The 27,583-nt window shown below is 43.5% G+C and overlaps 2 protein-coding genes and 1 long non-coding RNA gene across 4 annotated transcripts in view; 1 reads left to right on the top strand and 2 right to left on the bottom strand.

Annotated features, from left to right (window-relative positions):
* The window catches only part of SEPSECS (Sep (O-phosphoserine) tRNA:Sec (selenocysteine) tRNA synthase), a 41,841-nt gene extending 38,516 nt beyond the window's left edge, over positions 1-3,325 (bottom strand). Inside the window, exon 1 of one of the 2 annotated variants that reach the window (XM_082237441.1) lies at positions 3,161-3,325. In XM_082237441.1, coding sequence (XP_082093567.1) covers positions 3,161-3,274 — 114 coding nt within the window. In that variant the 5' untranslated portion in view covers positions 3,275-3,325. The remainder of the gene's footprint in view (positions 1-3,160) is intronic. The other variant, XM_082237442.1, reaches the window with a different exon arrangement.
* LOC309540558 overlaps positions 1-27,583 on the bottom strand; it is a 161,687-nt gene that overhangs the window by 125,721 nt on the left and 8,383 nt on the right. The gene's annotated exons all lie outside the window — the stretch shown is intronic.
* On the top strand, positions 7,016-26,142 carry PI4K2B (phosphatidylinositol 4-kinase type 2 beta). The gene is given in 11 exon segments (XM_082237427.1): positions 7,016-7,439; positions 7,441-7,475; positions 9,633-9,799; positions 13,504-13,704; positions 14,321-14,452; positions 15,971-16,124; positions 18,791-18,858; positions 20,355-20,454; positions 21,836-21,969; positions 22,221-22,280; positions 24,012-26,142. Coding segments are annotated over 11 exon segments (1,539 nt in total). The 5' UTR covers positions 7,016-7,125; the 3' UTR covers positions 24,186-26,142.

Below are 27,583 nucleotides of genomic sequence, written 5' to 3'. Positions count from 1 at the left end.
GGGGGTTCAGGTCAAAGTTTTTGAGCTTTTTTTAGGAAGCCCTGTTTTGGGGGATGCAGGGCAAAAAACCTGAGCTTTTTCTAGGGGAGCAAAACTTGTACAGCTTCTTTGAGGGGAGCCACTGATCTACCACACACGTCCAGTGATCTACCGGTAGTTCACGATCCACCTGTTTGACGTGCCTGCAATATACCGTATTTTTCGTTCTATAGGAAGCACATTTTCCTCTCCAAAAATTATGGGGAAATGTGTGTGCGTCCTATAGAGCGAATGCAGGCTGCGCCGCTAAGCCCAAAGCCAGAACAGGAAGACGGAGCACTGCGGAGCGCTCCGTCTCGCAGTTCTAGCTTGGGGATGGCTGCGCGCACAGCCTCTCCAGGGCAGCGGGGCGCTGCGCTCCAAAGGCTTCAGGCATCTTTGAGGCTGGCGGTGGGGGCAAGCAGCGCTTCCTCCCACCGCCAGCCCCACAAGCTCTGGTGAATGTACCTTGAACACACCTTGTTTTAGAGGGGGAGAACAAGGGAAAAAATTTTTCCCTGTTCTCCCCCTTCTATGGTCCCGTGCGTCCTATGGTCCGGTGCGTCCAATGGAGCGAAAAATACGGTAGTTACCACTTTTGCTTAAATTTCAAAGCTAACAGGGAAACCTAGTCCAGAAGCATAAGGATGAAGTTAACACTATCTCAAGCTATGTTCACAATTAAGTGTGCATATGGAGAGGACACATTATTTTGCTGATGAAAAAAGACTGTGCAAATCATCCAAGGTTATTTCCTTCAGTAAAGTGTCTAAGGTAGGTAGGGAGTAAACAAACAAATTCAGTGGGACTTTCTATGAATGCTTACTCAATAGCATTAGGTTACATATTAAGCTGGCCAGACCTAAGAGATGTAACTAACAAGTCACAAGAACAAAGGTTTCTGACAGCTCTGCCAAAAATAAGGCATTATTACTTCCTGCCTTTCCTCCTATGCATCTCGATGGGCCTGGCTAGGTATGGAAAATCACAAAATATATATGATACAAAACTCATTACTATTTATAGTGTGCTTCTTCTTCTATGAGTAGACAATTCTCAGACCCATACCATACAATTTAAGAACACCCAACAAGCATTTAAAGCACATGACTTCCCCCAAAGAGCCCTGAGAAACTATAGCTGCCCACTCACAGAGCTACAAGACCCAGAACCCTTAAAAACTACAGTTCCCGGCGTTCTTTTTTGGGGGGGGGGGTCACACACTTAAAATGTGTGTTGGATGCACTTTAAAGTGCATTCAGAGACGTGGCAGAGTAAATCGCCCTTAACTGCAAAGAGACAAAGGCTGCCAGCAGCTAAAACCATGCCAAGGCGCCAGTGGGAAGCTTCCGACCTTGCTGCTATGTGGACAAGCCACCTTAAGGTCCATAAATAGCAACACCCTAGAGGTCCCGGGCCCTAAGGAAGTTAGATTAGCCTCAACCAGAGCCAGGGCCTTTTCAACACTGGCTCCGGACTGATGGAACGCTCTGCCTCATGAGACCAGGGCCCTGCGGAAAGAAATCAGATTCCGCAGGACCTGTAAGACAGAGTTGTTCCACCTGGCCTCTGGCTTAGAATCAGTTTGATTCCACCCCCCCTCTTTCTTTTTCCTTTCTCCTCCTGTGAAGAGGCTGCATCCTAGAGTTTTAATGTTGTATTTTAATCTTTTTAAAATTGTATTTTAATCAACTTGTTTTTATTATTGGTTGTTAGCCGCCCTGAGCCCGGTCTTGGCTGCGGAGGGCATGGCATAAATAAAATTTATTATTATTATTATTGGCCTCCAGGGTTTTACATCACAACCAAACTCAGAAACAGAACGGCCGGGGTGGGGTGTCCTTTTGCGCCCAGGGCTGCATAAGAGCTGTAGCTCAGTGGCAGAGTGCCTGCCTTGCCATGTTCAGTCCCCAATGGCACCTCCAGGTGGAGTCTAAACCCTGGAGCAGGGGTCAGCAAACTTTTTCAGCAGGGGGCCGGTCCACTGTCCCTCAGAACTTGTGAGGGGCCAGACCATATTTTGAAAAGAAAGAAAGAAAGAAAGAAAGAATTCTTATGCCCCACAAATAACCCATTTTAAATAAAAGGACACATTCTAGTCATGTAAAAACACGCTGATTCACGGGCCAGATTTAGAAGGCGACTGGGCTGGATCTGGCCCCTGGGCCTTAGATTGCCTATCCATGCCCTGGAGAGCTGCTGCTAGTTAGTGTGGACAATACTGGGCTAGATGGAATAAATGACTCAATAATAATAATAATAATAATAATAATAATAATAATAATAAATTTATACCCTGCCCATCTGGCTGGGTTTCCCCAATCACTCTGAGCGGCTCCCGGCAGAATATTAAAAACACAATAAAACATTAAAACTTCCCGATACAGGGCTGCCTTCAGATGTCTTCTAAAAATAAGATTAAAAGGTAAAGGGACCCCTGACCATTAGGTCTAATCGTGGCTGACTCTGGGGTTGCGTCACTCATCTCACTTCATTGGCCGGGGAGCCGGCGTACAGCTTCTGGTTCATGTGGCCAGCATGACTAAGCCGCTTCTGGCGAAGCAGAGCAGCGCACGGAAACGCCGTTTACCTTCCCGCCGGAGCGGTACCTATTTATCTACTTGCACTTTGATGTGCTTTCGAACTGCTAGGTTGGCACGAGCAACGGGAGCTCACCCCGTCACAGGGATTCGAACCACCGACCTTCTGATTGGCCAGTCCTAGGCTCTGTGGTTTAACCCACAGCGCCACCCGCGTCCCAAAAAGTCAGATATTCCTCCTTAAATTAGCCTTTTATTCAGGCCATGAGGACTAGAACCTTGCTTTTTGTTGTTAGGCAGCTCCCTACGTTCTGTGTTCCATGACAGGCAGAGGCAATCTCAGCCCTCCAGATGTTTTGGGACTACAACTCCCATCATCCCTAGCTAACAGGAACAGTGGTCAGGGGATGATGGGAGTTGTAGTCCAATCTGGAGGGCCGTTTGCTTATGCCTGTTCCATGAGAATGACACCTCCGGGGGGCGTGGCCTTAAAAAGCAGGCGGACGGGTGGGCGGAGCCTCCGGAGGCGAGGCCACGCCCCCACCTCCCGCTTTCCCTCAGAAAGAAACGACGAGTAACTCCCCGCCGGCCCGGCTTTTTACCTGCTCCAGTAAGGCCCGCAAGCGGAGCTCGTGCGCGCGGCGCCCCTGCGACCCCTGCCGCACGTAGGCCGCGTTCACGAGCCTCTCGCTGGCCAGGAAGTTCTCCGCATTCATGGCGGAGGAAAGCGAGGGAATGAAGAGGCCGGCGCTCTCTGCCGAGAGGGAGGGGCTGGGTTTCCACGCGCATGCGTACTCCGCGCGCGACGCTTTCGTCCATCAAGGGCAGTGAGAGAGAAGGGCGCTCTCGACGTTATAAGAACGTGAGCGACTGGCGGCCCCTATCGGAGAGGAGGACGAAGGTGGAAGGTACTTTCCGAACGGCGCCGCTTTACAGAAGCTTTCGTTCTGCGCACGCGCAGTTAGGTCAGTGATGGGGCTCTACAGATGTTGGACCACAGTATCTTCATCCTTGGAGTCTTTTGACAACATCTGGAGGTCCAGTGGGTCCCTCCTACTGGTTCCCTTATCCTTGGTGCGGAGAAACTCCCGTAGCAATACTATTATTATTATTATTATTATTAATTTCATTTATTAAACTTTATCAAACCCTTCATCAGTAGATTTCAGGGCAGTTCACCGCAATTTATCGCATTTGTTAGTCGTTTTATATCTTGCCCAAGGCAAAGTTACCAGGAGTGAGCAACCTTTTGGATTTCACAGGTCTCCTCCTCAGGCCAAACATTTTAAAGAAGGGGGCTGGGCAGAGAACAGAAGGAAGTACTGCAGACAAAAGGTGTTGCCAAGTCTTGTTTTGAGTGTATTTGAATGAAAACTTTGTTAAGGAGCTTTCAGTCAAGTTAATGAGTCTGGGCAGGTCATCAAAATGAGCAAAAAGTGTGCAGGGTGTATGTAGTGATCATGTGGACAGAATCCTTAAATGATGCTAAGCATGGGCGTAGCCATTTTTATTGGGGGGGGAGTAGGCTTCTGTTGGGGGGGCAGAACCTGAGTTAATTTTTATTGATTTTTATTGATTTAGGGAGGGGCAGCTACCCCTCTGCCCCCCTTGGCTACATCCATGATGCTTAGGTTTTCCATTCCCCTCCCATTTTAATGATTAGTTTTGTGCATCCCCTGTTTTGCAATATTTTTAACGACTGGAAATTAAAATTCAGTTTTAAAGTTGTCCTAACCTTGTTTTCTTGCATGGGATCAAAGTTTTGTTTTTAGAATTTGAAGATCTGTGGCCCTGATAATAATTTGACAACGTATCATGTGGAATTATATTTAGTGATGTAAATATATTTGTTTTCAAATAGGAAATATTTTTGCTTCATGATGCTGTTCTGCAATGCCGCCTACAGTGTGTGTTGAATATGTATCACAAGAGGGCGCCATCATATAACTCAATCACACAGTAATTTATTTTCATTATATTGCCTTTATTCCTCCTACAGCCACGATTGAACACAAGGCTACAGAAAGAGAGAAAAGCTGACATATCTTTTAGGTACAACAAGTTAAACAAGCATGAAATCTCATTTAAGTCATATAAATGCATTATATATGTAAGAATACATATAATTAATCTATTACTAATTACCGAATCATGATTTTTGGTAGTGGTTCCCTCTTTATGGCATGTCATCCGTGGTGGTGATGTGTCTGTTGATCTCAGTATGAATATTCCTCACTCATTATTGAAATTCAGGAGGAATTTAGAAATATTCCTGTTTACTGATTACTAAGTGTGCAGGTGTGACATTATTAGCTGTGGGGATATTTGAGAGTTTTTAATTGTTTTATTATCATTTTTTTTAATGCATTGTTTTGCTGTTTGCCATCCTGGGCTTCTGTAGGACAAAGGGAAGGATAGAAATTTTACAAAATTACAGTTTACAAAACTTCTGCATCATTCATTTTCATAAAATGCTTTACTCAAAAACTTTAGCATCTTCCATAACTTAACAGAAAAAAGCTTTTAAAGTACAACTAATAAAAATTTCTATTTTACAGGTGTATCATTCCATTCCTTACCTCTAGGGCATGTCCATTACTTTCAGTGCAATCCTGTGCATTACTCATATCCTGTGGTGGCTGGTGACTATTGGAACTGGTCGGACAGAAGGCAGGAAGGTCACCAGGAAGTCAGACAGGCAGTTTTGTCTAGTTTTCTAGTTTTGTCTTCATTCTCCTCCCTGCTGAATTCTCCAAGGGGAGGAGGGGGCTACCCTTCGACTGGGTGGAAGTAAGATGGTAGCCAGGTGGCAGCTGGTTGAGATTATACCAAGGGTCAGCAATTTTTTTCAGCAGGGGGACGGGCCACTGTCCCTCAGACCTTGTGGGGGGCTGGACTGTATTTTGGGGGAAAAAATGAACGAATTCCTGTGCCCCACAAATAACCCATAACGGTTACATCATGAAAGGGGAGGTCTGGTGGCAGTAATCTGAGCATCCTGGATCCTGCTCCATGGTTCTCCTTGCCCTCCACCAAACACCCATCAAGTGTAACAAAAAAGATATTTCCATTTCCCTGTTTCCCAGCCAAGTTAATCACATCCTTTTGTCCGCATCTGGGTTTGTTATTTCTGGAATGGCTCCTGTCTGGCACTCAGGTATCAGGATGCCAGGAATTATCACTCAGGCAGAGGGGCTGCTGAGTAGCTGAGCTCACATGTCTATATGAATTTCTGACGTTTTCCAGTGAGCCAGTACATAGATACATTTATCAGTGAATTCTTACATTTGGTATCGTGCAGCAAAGGCCCTTTGAATAGATAGGAAGAAACTGTGATGAAGTTTCAGATCACAAAAGTCACAAAAGTGTGCTGGTTTTGGTAGTGGGCTGCATGTGCATGATATCTGCTGGAGGGGCACCCCCCAGCCTCATCAAGGATGAGAGTACCCCATAACATTTCTGGGGGGGGGGAGCACTAATAATAAAACTGAGTTTCACCTCCCTGGCGATGACTAGCCTTCCTCCCATAGCTGTCAACCGTCCCTTATTTGGCGGGAAACTCCCTTATCCCAGCACCGTGTCCCGCTGCTGTCCCTTATTGATGATGTCTCTTAAATTTCCCGGGTTTTAAAGGAAGCAGCTCCTCTCCCTCCCTCCCTGCCGGCCAGGGAGGAGGGAGGCTCCAAATGTGTTGCTTGGTTGCCTGGCCTGCCTCCCTCCGGCCTCCTCTTGCCAGCCTCGGCCCCCGGGAGCCCCTTCCCGCCGGGAGCCTCGGGCCCTTCCACCGCCATTCTCTTCACGGCCGCCAAACCGAGCTTCTCTGCCTGAGGCAGCATTTTCGTAGCTTGGACTTCGTTTTGCGCGAAAAGTGGTTGCTGCTTGTAGTTATTTAATTGCAGTGTTTCATCAGCTTGAGCAGCAACCTCTGGAAACGAAGGGCTAAAAACCGGCACTGCTCTCCAAAATTATCCGGTCCCTTTTAACTTCGTATTTAATGTGGTCGACTAAAATCCCTTATTTTGGCTGCTGATCCCTTATTTTCGAGGCTGCTGGTCCCTTATTTTCAAATCTGTAAGCTGACAGCTATGGAAGAAACTGTGATGAAGTTTCAGATCACAAAAGTCACAAAAGTGTGCTGATTTTGGTAGTGGGCTGCATGTGCATGATATCTGCTGGAGGGGCAACCCCCCAACCTATACATAAATTCCTGCAACAGCCTCATCCAGGATGAGAGTACCCCTAAACATTTCTTTGGGGGGGGGGAATAGTAATAATAAAACTGAGTTTCCCCTCCCTGGCGATGAAAGGCCTTCTTCCTCCTCCACCACCACCACCTGTAGCAACGGGATGCTGGCCCTTTAAATCCTCAGGTAAGGCGCTTCCGCCCTGCCTGCCTGCCTGCCTCCTCCCCTTCGCCAATCCCGCGCCCACCGTGCGCACGCGCAGTAGGCCACCCGCGCTCCCACTCGCTCTCCCAATGCTGCCCTGACTTTCCCCTCAACTTCGCGAGAGGGAGAGGCGGCCGGACCTTTTTTCTCCCCGGCGCGCCCGCTGCTCCTTTCCCCTCATGGCGGAGTCCGGGGCCGAGCCGGTTCTCGGCCCAGAGGACGGGGAGGAGGAAGAGGCTGACGACGAGGAGCTGCTCCAGCTGGGGACGGAGGCGGCGCCCGGCAGCCGGGCCGCCAGGGGGGCTCCGGGAGGCGCCGTCAGGGTCAGCCTCGGCGGCGGCTCGGCTGGGCCGCAGCTGGACTACGGGGGAAGAGCCGGCGACGACGGGAGCGACGACGACGACGACGACGAAGAAGAGGAGCCTCTGCTGGGCTCGGCGGCCTCGGGCCGGAGGGGCGGCCGCCGCCGCCGCGCCACAGGTCAGAGCCGCCTCAGGGTTCTTCCCCGGTTTGTTTGCTCGTTTCCACGGTGAGGCGAGTTCGCAGCGCCCAGGTGGGGGGGGGGGAGGTGGTCGGGCTGTCATCCGGGGCCTCTGAGTATTTGAATTTATTATTATTTTGCCCTTAAAAAAAAAATTAGAGGGGGAGGGAGTTAGAGCTGGACCCCCCCTCCTCCCCCCTTTCTCTTAATTAAGGTGGTGGGCATCCCCCCCAGTATATGAATTTTCCCACATCCCCGCAGCTGAAATAGAACCGTCCGTTTTGCTTCCTCGAGTGTAATCTTGCCCCTTGCCCCCCCCCCTCTGTCATGAAACCAGGACGTGGCTTCTCTTGTCAGGTTAATCTGGGTGGGGGGGGGCAAGGAAAAGGCGATTTTTCTGCTTGTGTTTTTGACATTTGTCAGTCCGCCGCCACCCGCTTTTATTTTTTGACGTTTTGCGTATCATTTCGACCCTCTTTAAGTCCTCCTGCTTTTTAGCATCCGTAAATACAGTGGTACCTCAGGTTGCATACGCTTCAGGTTACAGACTCCGCTAACCCAGAAATAGTGCTTCAGGTTAAGAACTTTGCTTCAGGATGAGAACAGAAATCGTGCTCCGGCGGCGCGGCAGCAGCGGGAGGCCCCATTAGCTAATGTGGTGCTTCAGGTTAAGAACAGTTTCAGGTTAAGTACGGACCTCCGGAACGAATTAAGTACTTAACCCGAGGTACCACTGTAGTTGTTGTTTTAGCTTTCCAAGTGCTTAATTCCCGCTGGTCTGCAAACCTAGTGCAACAGAATGAGGTGGCAGGTGCTGGCTGCTTGTGATTGCTGATCTTTAATATTTTTTTTTTAAAAAAGAAGCTTCTTGCAGGTGTAGGAAGCCAGGAGACCGGGCTGGAGCTTTTCACCTCAATGTACTTGCGTGTTGGGAATGTTTTATTGGACCAATTGGATGCGTTGCATGCTGTTGGATCACAACTGGGGAGACCCAGCTTCAAATCCCCACTCGGCCTGTTAGCTCAATGGATGACCTGGGCCAGTCACTCTGCCTCAGTCTAATCCACCTCATTAGGGTTATTATGGGGATAATGCCATGAACACAAGTCTTAAACTCTGTGATCAACAAACCCCAAACACATGCCTTCGCCTGAATCCTAAGGTCTATTCCACCATGCCATTCTTTCTTTTGCATGTTCAGACCAAGCTTAAGTAATCCTTGGAACAACTCCCTAAAGTAGGTTACTGCTGTTATCTGTACATTGCAGATGAAGAGGAGGATTAATAATCTGTCTTTGGTTGCTCCATGAGCTCCTTGTAGAAGTGAGTTGTGAACCAAGAAGTCCCCAATTCAGAAATGCCATTTTGTCTCAAAGCAAAAAGTCCACCTGATGATATGGCTGCTCAGATGCATGCTAGCAAAACAGTGCATGAAAGCACTGTTTGGCCCTCGTGTCTGGCAAACAGACATGTTTTTTCCAGTAGGTGTAGATATTCCATTTTGCTATCGTAGTGAACAGTTGCTAATAGGTACAAAGTTTAGATAACCTGAATTGATACCTGAATTAGTTTGCTTTTCTCTCTCCCATTTTTTTCTCTCCTATTCTATATTGTGAACCTTCAGGCAGCAGCTGGCTACCTCGTATTTTAATCTCTGTAGAGCACTTAGGAATTGGGATGCGGGTGGCGCTGTGGTCTAAACCACTGAGCCTAGGGCTTGTTGATCAGAAGGTCGGCGGTTTGGATCCCTGCAACGGGGTGAGCTGCCGTTGCTCGGTCCCTGCTCCTGCCAACCTAGCAGTTTGAAAGCACGTCAAAGTGCAAGTAGATAAATAGGTACTGCTCCGGCAGGAAAGTAAACGGTGTTTCCCTGCGCTGCTCTGGTTCACCAGGAGTGGTGTAGTCATGCTGGCCACATGACCCGGAAGCTGTATGCTGGCTCCCTCGGCCAGTAAAGCAAGATGAGCACCACAACCACAGAGCCGTCTGCGACTGGACCTAACGGTCAGGGGTTCCTTTATCTTTATCTATAGCACTTAGGAAATATAGGTGCTTTATAACTATTATTGCAATCCCATGCCTGCTTACCTGGGAGTACACTCTATGTTGGGACCTAATGACAATTACTTTTGCAAAGACATGCCAAGGATTGTGTGGTAAGTGATAAACGCAGTTGACAGTCCTAATTTAAACTGTTTTATTTAGCACATACAGGAAATGTTGGAAGTATTGCCGAAATGAACTTCTTTTTGGATGATCCAGAATTTGCTGAAATCATGCAGCAAGCAGAACAAGCCATAGAAAGTGGAGTCTTTCCAGAAAGAATCTCACAGGGATCCAGTGGGAGCTACTTCGTCAAAGATCCTAAGAGAGTGAGTGCATTGGTTCCCAGACATGTGTATACCTGATTGGTAAAAAAACAAAAGGTGGAATGCTGAACTAATGGGCAAAGTTAAGTACACATTGTCACATTGGGGCTTGTTTTGTTAACCCCACACTACGGTTTCTGCAGATGAAATGAAGAGCCTGGAAAAAAATACCCCCCCCATGACCATATTAAAATGATGGTAAAGGGTCAAAAAACACTTGCTTACTTTTATAATGTAAGATCTTAAAGACAAAGAAACAAGTTGCATATGAAATTGTTATGGCCTTTGGTTAATACAATAAATTTTGGTATATTAACTAGACTTCAGGAAGATTTCATCCAGCATGGCATCCTTGAGAAGGAGTTTGAAAAATGTGGACCAGAGAGTGGCAGAAAATATTTATTTCTTGCCATGGTCTCATGGTCTCTTCAACTTCAGTGAAGAAATTGGGCTTGCAGAATTCAAGTAAAACAGCTTTAACATGAAATCTGTTGTGTTGCAGCATTGTATTTCAAACCAGTTCTGTGGCTTTCTCATTACTACCTGTGGCAATAAGCAAATCTTTCTCTTTCTCAACTCATTTGTATTCACATGCAATATCTAAGTGAGAGGTCTGCAACAGCTATATTGCCAAAGTATGTTCCAGAATACATCAGGAGTGCCAGGGTGTAGTTGTAACTCGTGTGGCTTGTGTCCTTGTTTAGTGAGAATTGTGTGGGTGAGCACAGGTTTAGGTTATAATCCTAACTCCACTCTACCTGGGAGTATACCCCATTTAATTCAGCAGGACTTCTGAGTTCAGCAACTTTTGACTGTTCTGAAAAGCATTTGATATATTTATGTATGGACATCAAATGAACATCAAATGTTCCTGCATTGCAGGGGGTTGGACTAGATGACCCTTGGGTCCCTTCCAACTCTACAGTTCTATTAACATGGTGTATTATTTCAGTTTGGTTTGCTGAATATAAATGAACTGTGTAGGGCACTGGGAGTTTTTCTGGAAACCCGTACTTTAGTAATAGTGATATTTATACCCTGCCCATCTGGTTGGGTTTCCCCAACCACCCTGGGCGTCTTCCAGCAAAATATAAAAACGTAATGAAACATCAAAGATTTAAAAACTTCCCGATACAGGGCTGGGTATAAAAAGGGGGAAGACACAGGGCTGTAGATAGGATAGTAAGGTCAGAAAATAGAATATTGACTAGCAGGCACAGGTGTTTTTAGTAGCAACCATTTTAGCTGGAGCTATGTGATTAGCTGTAAGAGACAATAGCTAATGTATATTCAGAGCCAGAAACTCATTTCCCTGAGGCAGCATCGAGTTTCTGGTATACCTTGTTAATGATTATTGGCAGGGGGATTGTCTCATGCCATGCCATGGTAGCAAAAGAGAAACCAAGGTACTGACTCAGCCATTCTGAGCCTTTTAAATTGTCTTATTTAGCTAATGTTTCTTACCAACAGAAAATTTCTAGTTGAACTTTTTATTATATAGAGAGGCTAATGGGTTGTAAAATCCTAAGAGAACTGTTCTGAGCAGTAGAACCAATAAGACAAAAAGTATTGTGGCATCTTAGAGGTTGGCTGATTTGCTGTGACATGGGTTTTTGGCTCATCCTTAATAAAATATGAATTCAAATTTCTCTTTTGTTTAGAATGCAGATGACATACCCCACACTACTATGGCAGTAAGTTCAGTTATTTCCCCTGTGCCATGTTGTTCCAACACAAAACAAGAAATCATTATTAAACTACTCCCCTTTCCCTCGTTCTCTCCCATTTAAGCAGTTTACAGGTACAGGCCTGCTCAACTTCAATAGTAGAACTGCATTGCACATCTTCAGGCCACCCATATGTGGGTGCTCTCTCACTACATTTTTAAGACTTGCCTCTAGGGAACAACTTACCTATCATTTTCAGGAAGTCAACTGGAACTGAGAAAGTGGATGTGTATGTTTATGTGAGCTGAAGGATGCTGCAGACAAAGCAATCTAATAAAGTGAAAGATAATGGTGATCTAATGAACTCAAATACTGATTGCCAACCTAAGACTTTCTGTCTGACTTAGTGACTGAATGCTCTTCGTTTTGTTATAATCCTATTTTAATGCAAAATGTATGATCACTAATTCTCTTACTTAACTATTCCTTTGGACAACGTCTAATGGAGGTCATTGATTGCAGGTTGTGTAACTGGTGAATGTATTTATGAATGAGCCCTTGGTAATAAAGCAGTAGATACTGGGTCCAGTCCTACTCTTGTCAGTGAAAATGAAAAAATTCATTCCAGTAGCGCCTTAAAGACCAACTAAGTTAGTTCTTGGTATGAGCTTCAGATATTTGAAGAAGTGTGCATGCACATGAAAGCTCATACCAAGAACTAACTTAGTTGGTCTTTAAGGTGCTACTGGAAGGAATTTTTTTATTTTGACTATGGCAGACCAACACGGCTACCTATCTGTATCTTGTCAGTGACTTAGACTTGATATCTATCATCTCTCTCTAGGGGTCTTTTACTGCCAGCAGGTCAACCCAAAGCAGCCAGTCATGTACACACTTTACAGCAAAGCGTGCATTGTATGTTTTAGCAGAATGCTTCCTTCTAAAAAGAGTTTGAGCTTAATTATATACAGTATTTTGATGCAAGCTGTAAATGAATTACTTTTGAAAACTCCATTTGCACATTTTTAGTCATTATCCATAGTGCCTTAGGGTATTTTACTGTAGGTTTCATCATTATTTTGGTCATTCAGTGTAGCAAACCTCATAGATAATAATAAGCATTGGTCAAATTGACATTATTCTCACTTAGTACTAGGTTCAGTGCATAGTCAATCTTTCAGCATACTTCTGGTTGCTGCAAAGGTAAATCTAATAAAATTGCCACTTTCAATGCTCATATGCAGAGCTAGAGTTCAGCTAAATAGAAGTTCAGCTGAAAAGATAGAGTTCAGCTGAATAGAATTGCATTATATTATTTCCATTCTAACATAGATCAGTTGTGATCCCAGATAAAACAAAAAGCAATTGCTTTTGTCTTTTTATTTTTTAAATACTCATTTTCTATGGGTAAAGCAGCTTGCATTTTTGCTGCATATGTCCTCTAAGCCATTCTGTTAGACCCCTCACTTGAGTAGTTTAGTGAAGGCATTGCAACTCAGAAGCTAAAGGCACAGCATCTGTTTCCTCCCGCTTAAAATGCACTATGTGAAATATGTGTTACTGTGTACACTGTTTGAGAAAGTGTGTGTACTTGTTTGAAGGGAATGCTTACGCATTCATGGACCATTTTTGTCATGAATTTAGAATTTGCTGACAATTTTATACCGTACCAAATGAAGATGTTAATGTTTAGTTTCCTGTTTTGCTGCCTTTATTTAAAGTGTATTTATATTGTACTTGAGCCACAGAGAAGAGATTTTGTAAGAGCTGCTAGTCACCTTAACAAAACCCAGCAAAATAGTCTTGTTGCTCTCTCCAACCGTGTGACGCTAAGTCACATCACCCAATGCACAACAACATGGTTGCATTCCACAGTGTGAGTTGTAATAGGTGTGGCCCTAGTGAGAACTCTAGCCAAGGCTATTCAGGAGGCAAACTGTTCCATAGATGATAAAATACCAGGTGGACATAATGCATTCTTTGACTACTTTCAGAATGAAGGCATTTTAATAAATACTAACTACTTACTTCTTTCCTCAGAAATCGATTGGAGTATTTAAACCAAAATCTGAAGAGCCTTATGGTCACCTAAACCCAAAATGGACCAAGTATTTTCACAAAATGTGTTGCCCTTGCTGTTTTGGCAGAGGCTGTCTTGTTCCTAATCAGGGATACCTCTCTGAAACTGGTGCCTATCTTGTGGACAGTAAATTGGGATTGGGAGTGGTGCCTAAAACAAAGGTAAGAAAGATTTGTACCAGGAGTTGACTCTGTAGAAATAAGACGTTGCAACCTAAACTGTGTAATTAGGGGGTGCAGGGAGGGTGGGGGGCACTGGGAGCCACAGCGCGGGGGGGCACTTATCGTGTCCAAGCCACATGTCTCTTCTGGTAGTGATGTGGTGGCTCAGGAACCTGCAGGCTTCGTGCTGCCTGAAAAAGCAATGTGGGCCTGCAAGGCGTCAGAGCAAAATGGGGCTTGGGCACTGGGATTTTGTTCCTAGGAGGTGATGACCAAAGTCACCGTGGCACATATCTTAATGTCTAACCAGGACAGCTGCAACATTTTCTACACGGGCTGCTTTTGAAGCCTATCCCTATACTTAAGTTAGTTCAAACTGAGGCCGCCCATTTAATTACAAGATTAAGCTGAAGGAAGCACATTACACTTACGTTCAGAACATCTATTCTGGCTTCCTGTTGTTTCTGGACTAGACAAAGTGTTTTTAATTTTTGAAGTTCAAAATGGTTGAGGCCCAGTTATCTAAGCCAACACCTTATTCCTTATATTAAGTGTCCACACTTAAAGTCTCCAAAGCTAAAGACTCTAAATCCTGTTTTATGTTGTTTGTTTTAAGGTTATCTGGATTGTTAGTGAGACCTTCAACTACAGTGCAATAGATCGTGCAAAATCAAGAGGCAAAAAATATGCTTTAGAAAAAGTGCCAAAAGTTGGCAAAAAATTTCATCGAATAGGACTACCTCCTAAGGTAAGCCCCTTGAAATGCTTTATTTCCATATGTTTCAAGGGATTTCCTCCCTTTCTGTTGGTCAGAATTCAAAAAGCACTATCTCCTCATACCAAATGCCCAATTTTTAAAAGTGGGATTGCGTCTCAAGAAAAGTTAGAAAGAAAACCAAACACCGCACTGAGTATACCAGTGCTCATGGTTTTACTTTCGTTCCGAAATAATACTTTGTGGGTTTTGTATGTCTTTTCTTTGATCTTCTTTGTTTGTTTGGCCTTATTAAGACTGTTATTACTATCTCTTTATTGCTGCCACTTCCCATTAATTCTTATTATCTTCAGATTTCTGTATAATCCCCATTGCTCAAAAGAGTCCTACAAATGACCCTGAGAAGTTACCCAGGCTCTAGGAAAATATAGGCACAGCTGTCCATTTGGCACAATTCAGAAGAAGTGCAGAAACAAGAATATAGCCAAGAAAATTGCTGAATAACATTTTCAGTTGTTACAGGCGGTGATGCAATTTCCTGCATAGTTCATGCCTCCCACCATGATTAGCATAGTCAAAATAATACAAATCAAGAGATATATCTCAAACTTGCATTATTTTCACCATTTTCCACAACCAAGCTATTCAAATTCAGAGTTCTAATGTGTCCATAACAGGGAATGTCCTTAATAGTTCCACAACTGCCAGACTTATCTAGGGTTGCTATACGTCCAGAATTTTCTGGACATAGCCAGGATTCGGCTGTCAGAAACAGTGTCTGGGTGGAAATCGCTGAAATGTCCAAGGAAATCCGGATGTATGGCAACCCATCTTGGCGGTGTCATTTTGGCAATTATCCTTAAAAATAGCTCTTTTTTGCTCAATAAATTTTGTGTCCAGATTTTCGGTTACTGTATTGAAATATGGCAACCCCAGCCTTACCTATTGCTTCAGTTTTCTTTTCCCTAGCACATGCTTGAATATTTTTGACTATTTTAACTCAAATTTAACAGCTCTCAGATCTCAACTTGAATCAGTTTCATGGGCTGAATCTATTCCAAGTCCAAAGTTTTGGAGGATAAGTCTATTAATAGCTTCTAGTTATGATTCTTATTATTTCTCCAATATGCCTCTGAATACCAGGTGCTAAGGATAAAAGTGGGTGCATGCTATTGCACTTGTATCCTGGTTGTGGGCTTTCTGTAGGCCTCTGGTTGGCCACTGTGACAGCAGGATGCTGGACTGGAAGGGCTATTGACCTGAAGCAGGTTGGCCACTGTGACAGCAGGATGCTGGACTGGAAGGGCTATTGACCTGAAGCAGCAGGCTCTTTTATGTTCTTATTTACGTCAGAATCAGCAGGGCTGCTCTTTTGTTCATATGCTACATTTGTTCTTGAGGCAGGACGCTAAATAAATTAATTTAAATTAATAAATTTAAAATAAGCAGTTGATATGATGCAAATTAAGAACAGAACACTACTTGGATATTAGGTACTTTAAGAATCGATTTTGTTCCTTTTCTTAATGCAGGGTTTATTTTAAATTTCAGGTTGGCTCCTTTCAGCTATTTGTGGAAGGCTACAAAGAAGCTGACTATTGGCTCAGGAAATTTGAAACAGACCCTTTGCCCGAGAATACAAGGAAACAATTTCAGTCTCAGTTTGAAAGATTGGTAGTGCTTGATTACATAATCAGAAACACTGGTATTTAATAGTTTGTTTGTTTTTTACTTCCATAGCTCATACTCATTTTTCTGGCATGCCTGTTCAACAAATAATTAGGTGGGCTCCCAGTGGGAAATTTCCTAGGACAGCTAGTGGGGGTCCACGTTAGTGCTGATCCTTAAATTCTCATTTGTTCCTTTGTAGCCCTATCTGTACCTGCCCCACACAGGTGAAGTCAGGGCTGGGACAAGTGGTGGTGGTTTGTGGGGAACAGCCTCACAGATAAAATTGGGAGCCATGCCAGTATTCATTAGGTCCTTGGCTGGAGGTTTTCAAACCCTATTTGAGAGATTTGACACTGTTTGAAGTAATATGCTTATACTATGCTAGAGCAGGGATGGGGAATCTGTTTCAGCTTAAGGATCACATTCCCATCTGAGCAACCTTTTGGAGGCCGCATGGCAGTGGTAGGCTTGAGCTTAATTTTGTATAGTAGACTATCCCCCAGCTGGGAAAACAAGAAGCATTATCCAGGGTCGTATTTCAGCTTTGCAAAACTACTCAAGGAGGGTGCAAAGCAGGGCTGGTGAGCCTAGGAAGAGTCCCAGAGGGCTGCATTTGGCCCCAGGGTCCTATCTCTGTGCCCAAAAAGGGGCAATTGCTATGAATGTCCATTCTTTGCTGTGATGTACAATGACGTACTATGAATCAAGCAAGGCATTCCTCTGCATTTTAGAGGAAAGGCTTCTCATACTGTTAATTTGAGAAGGGCTTCTGAGAGTTGTTGCCAGTCAAATGTTTGGGTTGGACTGATACTTGCATCTCTCTCTGTTCCTGAGATTATAAAAGGTAGCTCATTTATGCATAAACCCTTTCTAGAAGGGTAGCTGTGTTTGTCTCTTGCAGCAGCAGTATTCTTTTGTTGCTCATAGGGGAGTAGAAATCTTTACCGTTTCATCATCATCAGGTTTTCAAACATCATCATCAGGTTTTCATATTTGTTCCTAGGAACAAATGAGAAAGTGTGGGCTAAACCAAACAGAAACTGTCACATCATAGTTAAGATGGTTGTGTTCAAGTGCTTCCTCATCAGTGTTCTCTCAGTAGTTTAGCTGGGGATCCTTTAAAGATGTGGGCAGCAAAATATCATAACTGGCCCATGTAACAGAATAGCTGTGGCTTTATCTACCACAGAACTTCCCAAACTGTGTGTCACAACACTGTTAGTGTATCGGCTGCGGTGTGTCGCGCATGCGCTCCCCACACTCCTCCTGGGGTTGGAAAGGGGTTAATGTAACCTCCAGTTTGCTAGTACAGTGGTACCTCGGGTTACATACGCTTCAGGTTACAGACTCCGCTAACCCAGAAATAGTGCTTCAGGTTAAGAACTTTGCTTCAGGATGAGAACAGAAATCGTGCTCTGGCGGCGCAGCGGCAGCAGGAGGCCCCATTAGCTAAAGTGGTGCTTCAGGTTAAGAACAGTTTAAGGTTATGTATGGACCTCCAGAACAAATTAAGTACTTAACCCGAGGTACCACTGTAAAACTGAATTACTTTGTTGTGGAATGATGCATGTCTAAAACGCGTGCCACTGACATGAAAAGTTTGGAAAGCTCTGATCTACCGCCTCACTGTGAGATTTATCTATGGGACCATTAAAATGATATACACTGTGGCAACATAGTGTTATTTGTAGCAGTGGTTCTTCATTAGTACAACATCTCAGATTCTCCACAGCCTTTCTGAAGCTAACGGTCCCATCATGTTTTTACAAGCTTTTCACAATACATATTTTCAGAGCTGGGAGGTAATGTATTACTTCCAGATTCCCCTCCAGTACTGTATATTTCAGATAACATAATAGTAGTGTTTTAAGGTCATATGGTATTGGAGCCACTATTATTTCTGTAATGAAATTACAAATTGTCCTCCAATTTTTTTGGATTATTGGACAGTGTCAAAATATGTGTACAGTATAAAATCTGAAGAAGTATGCATGCACACGAAAGCTCATACCAAGAACTAACTTAGTTGGTCTTTAAGGTGCTACTGGAAGGAATTTTTTGATTTTGACTATGGCAGACCAACACGGCTACCTATCTGTAACTAGTATAAAATCTGAAAGAGATCCGTTGACTTTGCAGAAACAGTTTTGCACAGTTGGCTATATGTGACTTGATCAGCATGGTGTTAGATTGGTATAGCTTTTAATAAACATTTTCCTTTAGCTTTATCAATATTTATCTTAGCTGAATCTTGGCCCATGTCCAACTCCATTCTGCTGTAGCTTCCTCAAATGTTTAGTGAGCAGAGGAGGAATTTGTTCTGTTTTTTCCTTTATAAGTAAAGGAGTATATAAGCAAAGGATTCTTACTGTTCTGAAAAAGGGACCCAAATATTTTTGTGAACTTCTGCCTCAGCACAAATAAAGTCCCCCTTGTAGTTAAACGGGCAGAGAGGACAAAAAACCCCATATAATGCAATTCAGAATATGAATTATATCATGAGGATTGCATTTTCTGACTATTGCTGCTTCATGAAAAAACCGTGGCATTGTAATTTATATGAAATTTTTATTTATTTAACTATCCCAGTTCTCTAAAAATGATACATTTATGATAATTATATTGGAATTTGTCATTTCAAATATATGCTTTATTCTAATGCATTTCACTGATTCTGCCCCCCCCCTATTTTATTTGAAGACAGAGGCAATGACAATTGGCTAGTCAGATATGAAAAGCAGAGTGATGAGAGTGAACTTTCTGATAAGGTAAGAAGACAAAAGATGCTTGTGCTATCATTAAATAATACAGATATCGGTAAAAAGACAGTGTCTGCGTTCAGGCTTACAGTCTAAATGCCATGAGACAAAAGGAAAAGGAAATGGGAGGGAGGAGGAAAATAGCAGGCGTAGGCAGTAGTTCTTAGTTCTTGTAACAACCAGAATAAATTGAAAGAGTTCCACAAGAGGAGGAGCCAAAGGTTGCTCTCAGCTCTGCCCTGAAGCCCTACATGCATGTGTGTGTGTCTCAGCTGTAGCCTCATATAATGGCTGCTGATAGATGACAGTTGGAGAGAAATGAAATAACAGGCCCACAGCTATGTTGCAGTGATGTTTCCTAAACCCTAAATTCAAATATGAAAGCTTTGTTGTTATGTCAGATATCATATTTGGAGGTTTTTTTATCCCCCCCACAGATTATACTTACTATGCTATACCACATGTTACATTCAAAATTATTAATGTTATGTGAATTACTGCAGGTAGAACAAATAGTTGATAACAATTACCGTATTTTTCGCCCTATAGGACGCACTTTTTCCCCTCCAAAAATGAAGGGGAAATGTGTGTGCGTCCTATGGGGCGAATGCAGGCTTTCGCTGAAGCCTGGAGAGCGAGAGGGGTCGGTGCGCACCGACCCCTCTAGCTCTCCAGGCTTCGGGAACCTCTGCGCAAACCTCGGGAGACCGGCTCCAAGGGTTGCGCAGAGCTGCCTGCAGTCCCGGGATCAGCGCAGCTCTGCGTGGCCACCAGGAGCCGGGCGCGAAGTCCCGCCCGGCTCCGGATGGCCGCGCAGAGCTGCCTGCAGTCCTGGGACCAGCTCAGCTCTGCGCGGCCATTGGGAGCGGGGCGCTAAGTCCCGCCCCGCTCCGGATGGTGGCGCAGAGCTGCCTGCCGTCCCGGGATCAACGCAGCTCTGCGCGGCCACCGGGAGCGGGGCGCTAAGTCCCGCCCCGCTCCGGATGGCAGCGCAGAGCTGCCTGCAGTCCCGGGATCAGCGCACTTCTCCCCATCGCCAGCCCCACAAGCTCGGGGGACAGCGGGGAGGCAGAGCATGCCTTCCCACTGTTCCCCGACCTGGTTCTTCCAGCCCCGCACCTGGGGGGGAAATAAATTTTTTTTTCTTTATTTCCCCCCCAAAAAACTAGGTGCGTCCTATGGGCCGGAGCGTCCTATGGGGCGCAAAATACGGTATCATCCCGTTACATTAGGCCAAGAGCAACACAAGTGAGCATGCCCTCTCAGACTAATAAAAACACTAAGCTAGTGTTGCAATAAGGCAAGAGTTAAGCTCTATCCAGTGGTGGAATATATGTACAATGTGGAATTTTTGATATTGTTGGATCGAGCTTGTGATGTGATAATGAGCATGTTATAACCAGTAATTAATATATTTGATGTTTTTTGAGGTTATTGTATAATCCTGTTTATGTGACTATTCAGAATAAAAAAAAAATTTAAAACTAAAAGTACTTTTCTTGCAGGATATTCAATGGATTGATAAAAAAGAACCTATTATTAAAATTGCAGCAATTGATAATGGTTTAGCTTTTCCTTTCAAACATCCTGATGAATGGAGAGCATGTAAGTTAAAAAAAACACAAGAAGAAGAAGTTGAATAAATGTATCTACTTTTCATATGTGTGACTATCTCTTTGTAAATAACTTTTTTGTCTAGTGGTACATCATAGTGATTATGTACTTTGCTGATAGATGGTGTAAAATCTGAGAGCTATCACTGTTGCCTATGTGAACCTCCCTAAGCCCTAAGGTCTGCTGGGAATGCAAGACTCTGTATCCTGTCTCTTTTAGTGGCAAAGGTCATGGTGGGGTATTTTATATGGACGAGGGTGGCGCTGTGGTCTAAACCACTGAGCCTAGGGCTTGCCAATTGGAAGGTCGGCGGTTCGAATCCCTGTGACGGGGTGAGCTCCCGTTGCTCAGTCCCAACTCCTGCCAACCTAGCAGTTCGAAAGCACATCAAAGTGCAAGTAGATAAATAGGTACCACTCCAGCAGGAAGGTAAACAGCGTTTCCGTGTGCTGCTCTGGTTTTGCCAGAAGCGGCTTAGTCATGCTGGCCACATGACGCGGAAAAACTGTCTGCGGACAAACGCCGGCTCCCTCGGCCAGTAAAGCGAGATGAGCGCCACAACCCCAGAGTCGTTCGCGACTGGACTTAACTGTCAGGGGTCCTTTACCTTTTTACCCATCCTTTTGAAAAACCCTTTCAAAGGAAGTGCACTATTCCCCCACTTTTTTGAGCTTTCATCATCTTAGCGGAATGTCATTACTTATAACTGTTTTTGAAAGGAAAGAGAACGATGTTATCTATTATTAACTTGTAGCTGGTTGTTTTATATTTTGTAATAATAATAATAATAATAATAATAATAATAATAATAATAATAATAATAATAATTTATTTATACCCCGCCCATCTGGCTGGGTTTCCCCCAGCCACTCTGGGCGGCTTCCAAAAGAATATTAAAATACTGTGATACATCAAACATTAAAAGCTTCCCTAAACAGGGCTGCCTTCAGATGTCTTCTAAAGGTCTGGTAGTTGTTGTTCTCTTTGACATCTGATGGGAGGGCGTTCCACAGGGAGGGTGCCACTACCGAGAAGGCCCTCTGCCTGGTTCCCTGTAACTTGGCTTCTCGCAGCGAGGGGACCGCCAGAAGGCCCTCGGTGCTGGACCTCAGTGTCCGGGTAGAACGATGGGGGTGGAGACGCTCCTTCAGGTATACTGTGTTTTAAGCACTAAATTGGCATAAATTGCTCTTCTCAACTGCATCTTTTTTTCAGTCTTTCAACTTGTCAGTTAACAGGTTAATTTTAGTTAATTTTTAGCATAAGGTTGTAAGCAGGATTGTGTATATCAAGTTGCATTTCCTGAAGTCAGCAAATGCATCTAAAAGCTTGACTATGTAAACCACCTTTTTTTCTTCCTATCTTCCGCTAGATCCATTTCATTGGGCTTGGCTTCCACAAGCAAAGGTCCCCTTTTCTCAAGAAACAATAGATTTGATTCTTCCTCGTATTTCTGACATGAACTTTGTACAGGATCTTTGCGAAGATCTTTATGAATTGTTTAAGGTAACTTCAAAAATATATTCGGCAGAACTAGTTACAGTAATGTGCAATACCTGGCAGGAAATGTAAATGTTCTGAATTGGCAAATGCTTGCAAAATATTTCTGACAAATTTGGACCCCTGGCAAAATATGATTTATTATTTAAGGTGGCATGCTGTGTACTGCTATAAATCTTTGGTTGCATAGGGGATAAGTTTGGTTTGAGTTAAGAGTTAAGTTCTGAAACTTTACTTTTTCATTTTTTTCAATTAAGACCGACAAAGGTTTTGACAAGGCTACATTTGAAAGGCAAATGTCTGTGATGAGAGGACAGGTAAGAATGCTTTTTATTGTAACTGTTCCTTTAAAAATACACTTCTGCAATATATATATGCAGAAAACAATTTTTCCTTAGTTGCTCTTTATTAAAGACAAAGTCAGTAATCCTATTCAGACTTATCTACTTAATGGTACTTCTGATTATAGCATTGTGCTATAAACTACATTGAATCTGGTTAAGACTTAACCGGTACTATAAACTGATGGGCCACGTAACCAAGAACTTAGTATTCCTAAACAGCCTGGAAACTAATGTGTCAGTCTGTACAACAACCCCCCTGTTCCTCCAAATAGTTTCTTGACTTTTCTGATCATCTTGAAGTTGACCTAGTAAGGATCACCACACACTCCGCCCCATATAGATATTGCCGTATTGCCCATTCTAATTTATTTGTATATTGCATTGTCTACAAATACATTTGTATTCAGAGTGGTTAATAGAAAATGGAAGTCTAAATACAGTAGTCATACTACATCACTATGATATAACATTGATCATTAAACAATTTTCATTTCAAATATATCAGAAATACGTTAGCCTAAAATTTAGCAGCAGGTTAGTTAAAAATAATCAATACCTTTGCATCCTAGGGTAGCCCCACAGCTGAGAACATTAGTTCCTAGCAACTATCCCTCCTTCAAAAGTTTTTATATTTCTACTTGAAAGGTCAGAAAGTCACCTCATAGTACTTCTGATACTCCGGGCCCCAGTTCTGGATAGTACAGCAAGGAAACAGCCATCCTCTAATGCAAACCACCTGTCCCCTAAACTTATTTTAGAAGTCCCCTCTAAACATGTTAAATTCTTATTTAGACAGTTCACACCTTGCCCTTCATCTGAAGATCTCAGGGCAGGTAGTGGCAAGATTCAATAAAATGCCATATACCTAAGATCATAAAATCACTGGAATTGCAAAAATCACAGCAATTACCGTATTTTTCGCTCTATAGGACACAGGCTCCTTGGCTTCAGCGATAGCAACGCAAAGCCTCCGAAGTACAGAGGGAATGCTCCCTCCGCGCTCCGGAGGCTTCGCGTTGCTTTCGCTGAAGCCTGGAGAGTGAGAGGGGTTGGTGTGCACTGACCCCTCTCGCTCTCCAGGCTTCAGGGATAGCTGCCTGAAGCCTTCGGAGCGCAGCGCGAGTGCCCGCTGTGCTCCGCAGGCTTCAAGTTCCTTTTGCTGAAGCCAGGAGAGTCTTGCTCTCCCGGCTTCAGCGAAAGGAATCCAAAGCCTGTGGAGCACAGCGGGAACTCGCGCTGCGCTCCAGAGGCTTCAGGGATAGCTGCCTGAAGACTCTCCTGGCTGCAGCAGAGAGGGAGAGCTGCGCAGTGCCCCTTCAGCCAAGCAGGAGGAGAAATGGAAGGGTTTCCGTTTCTCCTGCCGCTTCGCTGAAGGGGCTCTGAGCAGAGAGGGGGAGAATTTTTTTTTCTTGTTTTCCCCCTCTAAAACAAGGTGCATCCTATAGAGCGAAAAATACGATACTACACACCAGTGACCATTCACAAAAGCCTGGGTCAAAAAGCCATGTGTTGAGCTGGTGCCTGAATGCTATCAAAGTGGGTGCCACCCAAATGTCATATTGCCAGGGTGCCACCACAAAGCAGTCCCATTCACACATCAAATTTTATTTTAATTTTATGAAATTTTACTTCAGGAAAAGGCGCTTGTACTATACTGCTCTCTCTTTATAGGCAGTTTGATGCCATATACTTTTGTGTCTACAGATACTTAATCTTATTCAGGCATTAAAGGATGGAAGAAGTCCTCTTCAGCTTGTTCAGATGCCTCGTGTGATTGTGGAAAGAAGTCATGGTGGAAGTCAAGGACGAATTGTTCACCTGAGCAATGCGTTTACACAGACTTTCCATAGCCGGAAGCCATTCTTTTCCTCTTGGTAGAGACACGTAAATGTCTTCAATTTAGCAAGACTTTCTGTTGTGTGAAAGTTTTAGAATAATGTAATTCTGCTGTACACAAAGTGCTGGACTGCCAAAACCTCAGAACTTTTAAAAGTTTTGTGTTTTGAATGTAATACGTTTACAGTTTAAAATTGTGAAATTTTACTTCAGGGAAATGCGCTTGTCCTATACTGTATTTTTATAGACAGTTTAATGTTTTCTGTATCTAACATTAAAAGGGAAAAGAAGTTTACAGATGCCAAAGACTACTTTTGCATAAATTGTAGGAAAGAACTGCTCTGTTGGATACAAATGTCAGAAATCAAAGTCTAATTTTCCTTGTTGGAAATGAAGCACAGCCTTTTCATTCCTCTACTGCAAGAAAGCTGCTTGAACTTTTGCAACAATTACCAAATATCTGCATGGGTTTCTTACTGGTTTATATTCTCAAATATTACAGATTTATATTCTCAAATATTACAGAATTATATCTTGATCAGTTTACTGTGGAGATCTGGGACCAATACCATTACATCTTAATTTGGAGAATAAATGACATGAAAGACCAAATTAATCCTGCAAATCCGAAGGAAACTTAATTATTTCATAGTTTTTTATGCCCCGGTGTTTGTTTTTTTAACTGAATACACAAACCCCCTACAAGGTGGCATCCCTCCTTCTTTCTGCATCAACACTTTAAGGGTGAAGATGGGAATGAGCCTCAATTTATGCCCCTCACATACTTAAATTATATTGTGCGATGTACATCCCACATGCAATGTGTGTGTAGATTTCACCCCTGCTTTAAAAAAAGGTGAAATTTTTTAAATGGGTCCAATTTATATATATGAAGCTCTCAGGTTATACGTTGGAAATAGATGAACAGGTGGAGGAGTGCTGATGAACTCCCCCATCTATAAACGGTACAGGTGCGGCTGTGTGAGAATATTCTCTAAATCACTCACAGGTCGTGTTCTCCCCCCTGCTCAGCAACAGTTGAACCAGCCACAGACCACTTTCTTAATGCTTAAACAAATCCTTATAGGGAAAAGAAGATGAAGGCATGTTCAATGTCCTTTATTGATACTTCAGGGTCTCCCAAGGTGTATTTGTAGATTGAGTTCAGGATTTAGGGTGACACTACATTTTTAGGAATGCACATACAGCTTGTCTCTTTGCATAGCTATTGCCTTGTCTCGATTCTTTGTGGTTCACTTGTATAGATGGAGAATGGAAAAGGTTAATATATTGATCAATCACAATATTATATAGGGTTTCTTGAAACTGTTGTCAATGCTCATTAAATCCATCAGCTGACGCCAAAGTGGAAACCTCCTGTTACTAATATATTAAGAGCCTGCTCCTTTGAATTATTGGATAGCAGTACCGCAGCTCCGTCCAAACCTGACTGTGAATCAGAAGTTTATTCTGGGTATTCCTGACCATTTATAGTCATAAGATTCCTCAGCAACCCAGAGCTATTTTGTTGGATTTAACTTGGCGTAAAACATCAGTTGCAGAGGTAATTTTACAGAAACTTGGAATTTAGTAATACCTGTTGTACATCCATTGATCCGCTTGAATGTGAGGACCTCGGGTACCATCTGTAGGAAAGATTGCTTCTATGAAAAATGTTTTTTGAATTTTTAGCCATGCCGTTATCTCAAGCTGCTAAGCAATACTCCTGAACTCCCCAGATTGGCCTTTTTTATTTTTTTATGTTTTGAGGGGGTTGATAAAATGTAGCATGTTAGAGCAATGCACTTAATATACTAAATAAAATGTCTAAGCCTTAAAATGTAAAGCATACTGTGGATTTAAAAAAACACACAAAACTGTCACATTTCTAAGTTTATTGTGGCTTCAGTTTTTATCAACCCTTGTAATTTTTTTATGAATGCATAAGATCACCAGACTTTGCTGTCTTAAAACAATAAAAATGATGGTGTGAAATGTACTTCTTTTTTGTCTCATAATTATAACATCTGTATCCCACTTCTCTTCCATGAAGCTTAGGGCTGGTATGCATTGGTTCCCTCTTCTTCTTCTTCTTCTTCTTCTTCTTCCTTCTTTCTCCTCCTCCTCCTCCTTGCAACAGTTATGTGAATTAATTCAGGCTGCTGGAAGTGTGACATGAATTTACTCAGTTAATTTTATGACTGAATAGGATTCGAATCTCTGTTTCTGGCTCATGTCTTCCAACTGTACAGGCTACATTCATTATCCAACCATGCATCAAAGATCAAAATCACTTGCTAGTCTTTATGTGTGGCATCCAAAGGGCATAACGTGTTTGTGCTGCATAGACAAATTTATTTTCATGGGCAACCTTTGTAGGAGAGGTCATCAACCCTAAAAATGTGAGAAGTGATGGTGTAAAGCAGGCACCCCCAAACTCGGCCCTCCAGATGTTTTGGGACTACAACTCCCATCATCACTAGCTAACAGGACCATTGGTCAGGGATGATGGGAACTGTAGTCCCAAAACATCTGGAGGGCCGAGTTTGGGGATGCCTGGTGTAAAGTTTTCATATCTTAGAAACAAGGTATTGAAGTTTATGTTATACAGGCAGCATAATGGGGGTGGGGGGGGAAGGTTTTTTATGGTAATATTTATTATTTTTATTTACCTTTCCACCAAGGAGCTCAAGGTGACATATATGGTTATCCCTCTTCTCATCCTAAAGTAGACTAGGCTGAAAGATGGTAACTGGCCCTAGGCTGAATGTGGACTAGAAAGAAGCCTGGTCTCCCAGATCTTTAGTCCAACACACTAACCACAACACTCACACTGGTTTCATGATGAGTCATGAGCATAGCTCAAATTAAGATCTTCAATAAAATGAGGAAGCTGTACGCGTGGAAATGCTCGGTGCAAATCTCCATTCCTCTCCGACTCAGCAGTTGCTTGCAGGTAAACAAACATCTTAACTGGACTGCATGTGAGCATGGGAAAACTCGAGTTGTTGGATCCCGGGGGTCTGACTCAAAGTTTCAGAGTTTCAGCTATTGCTGCCTTAGCATCTATGGGGAGTAAAGTCTCAGGGTGAGGAGCCAGAGGTTTCTCTACCTGCGATTATCAGAACCTCCAGGTATGGTAAAGGTAAAGGGACCCCTGACCATTAGGTCCAGTTGTGACCGACTCTGGGGTTGCGGCGCTCATCTCGCTTTAGTGTCCGAGGGAGCTGGTGTTTGACCGCAGACAGCTTCCGGGTCATGTGGCCAGCATGACTAAGCCGCTTCTGGCGAACCAGAGCAGCGCACGGAAACGCCGTTTACCTTCCTGCCGGAGCGGTACCTATCTACTTGCACTTTGACATACTTTTGAACTTCTAGGTTGGCAGGAGCAGGGACCGAGCAACGGGAGCTCACCCCGTTGCGGGGATTCAAACCACTGA

The sequence above is a fragment of the Podarcis vaucheri genome, assembly GCF_965113315.1.
Source record: "Podarcis vaucheri genome assembly, chromosome: 9".
NCBI lineage: Eukaryota > Metazoa > Chordata > Lepidosauria > Squamata > Lacertidae > Podarcis > Podarcis vaucheri.
Note: the sequence above shows the minus strand (reverse complement) of the source record. Positions and strands in the feature narration are given on the sequence as shown.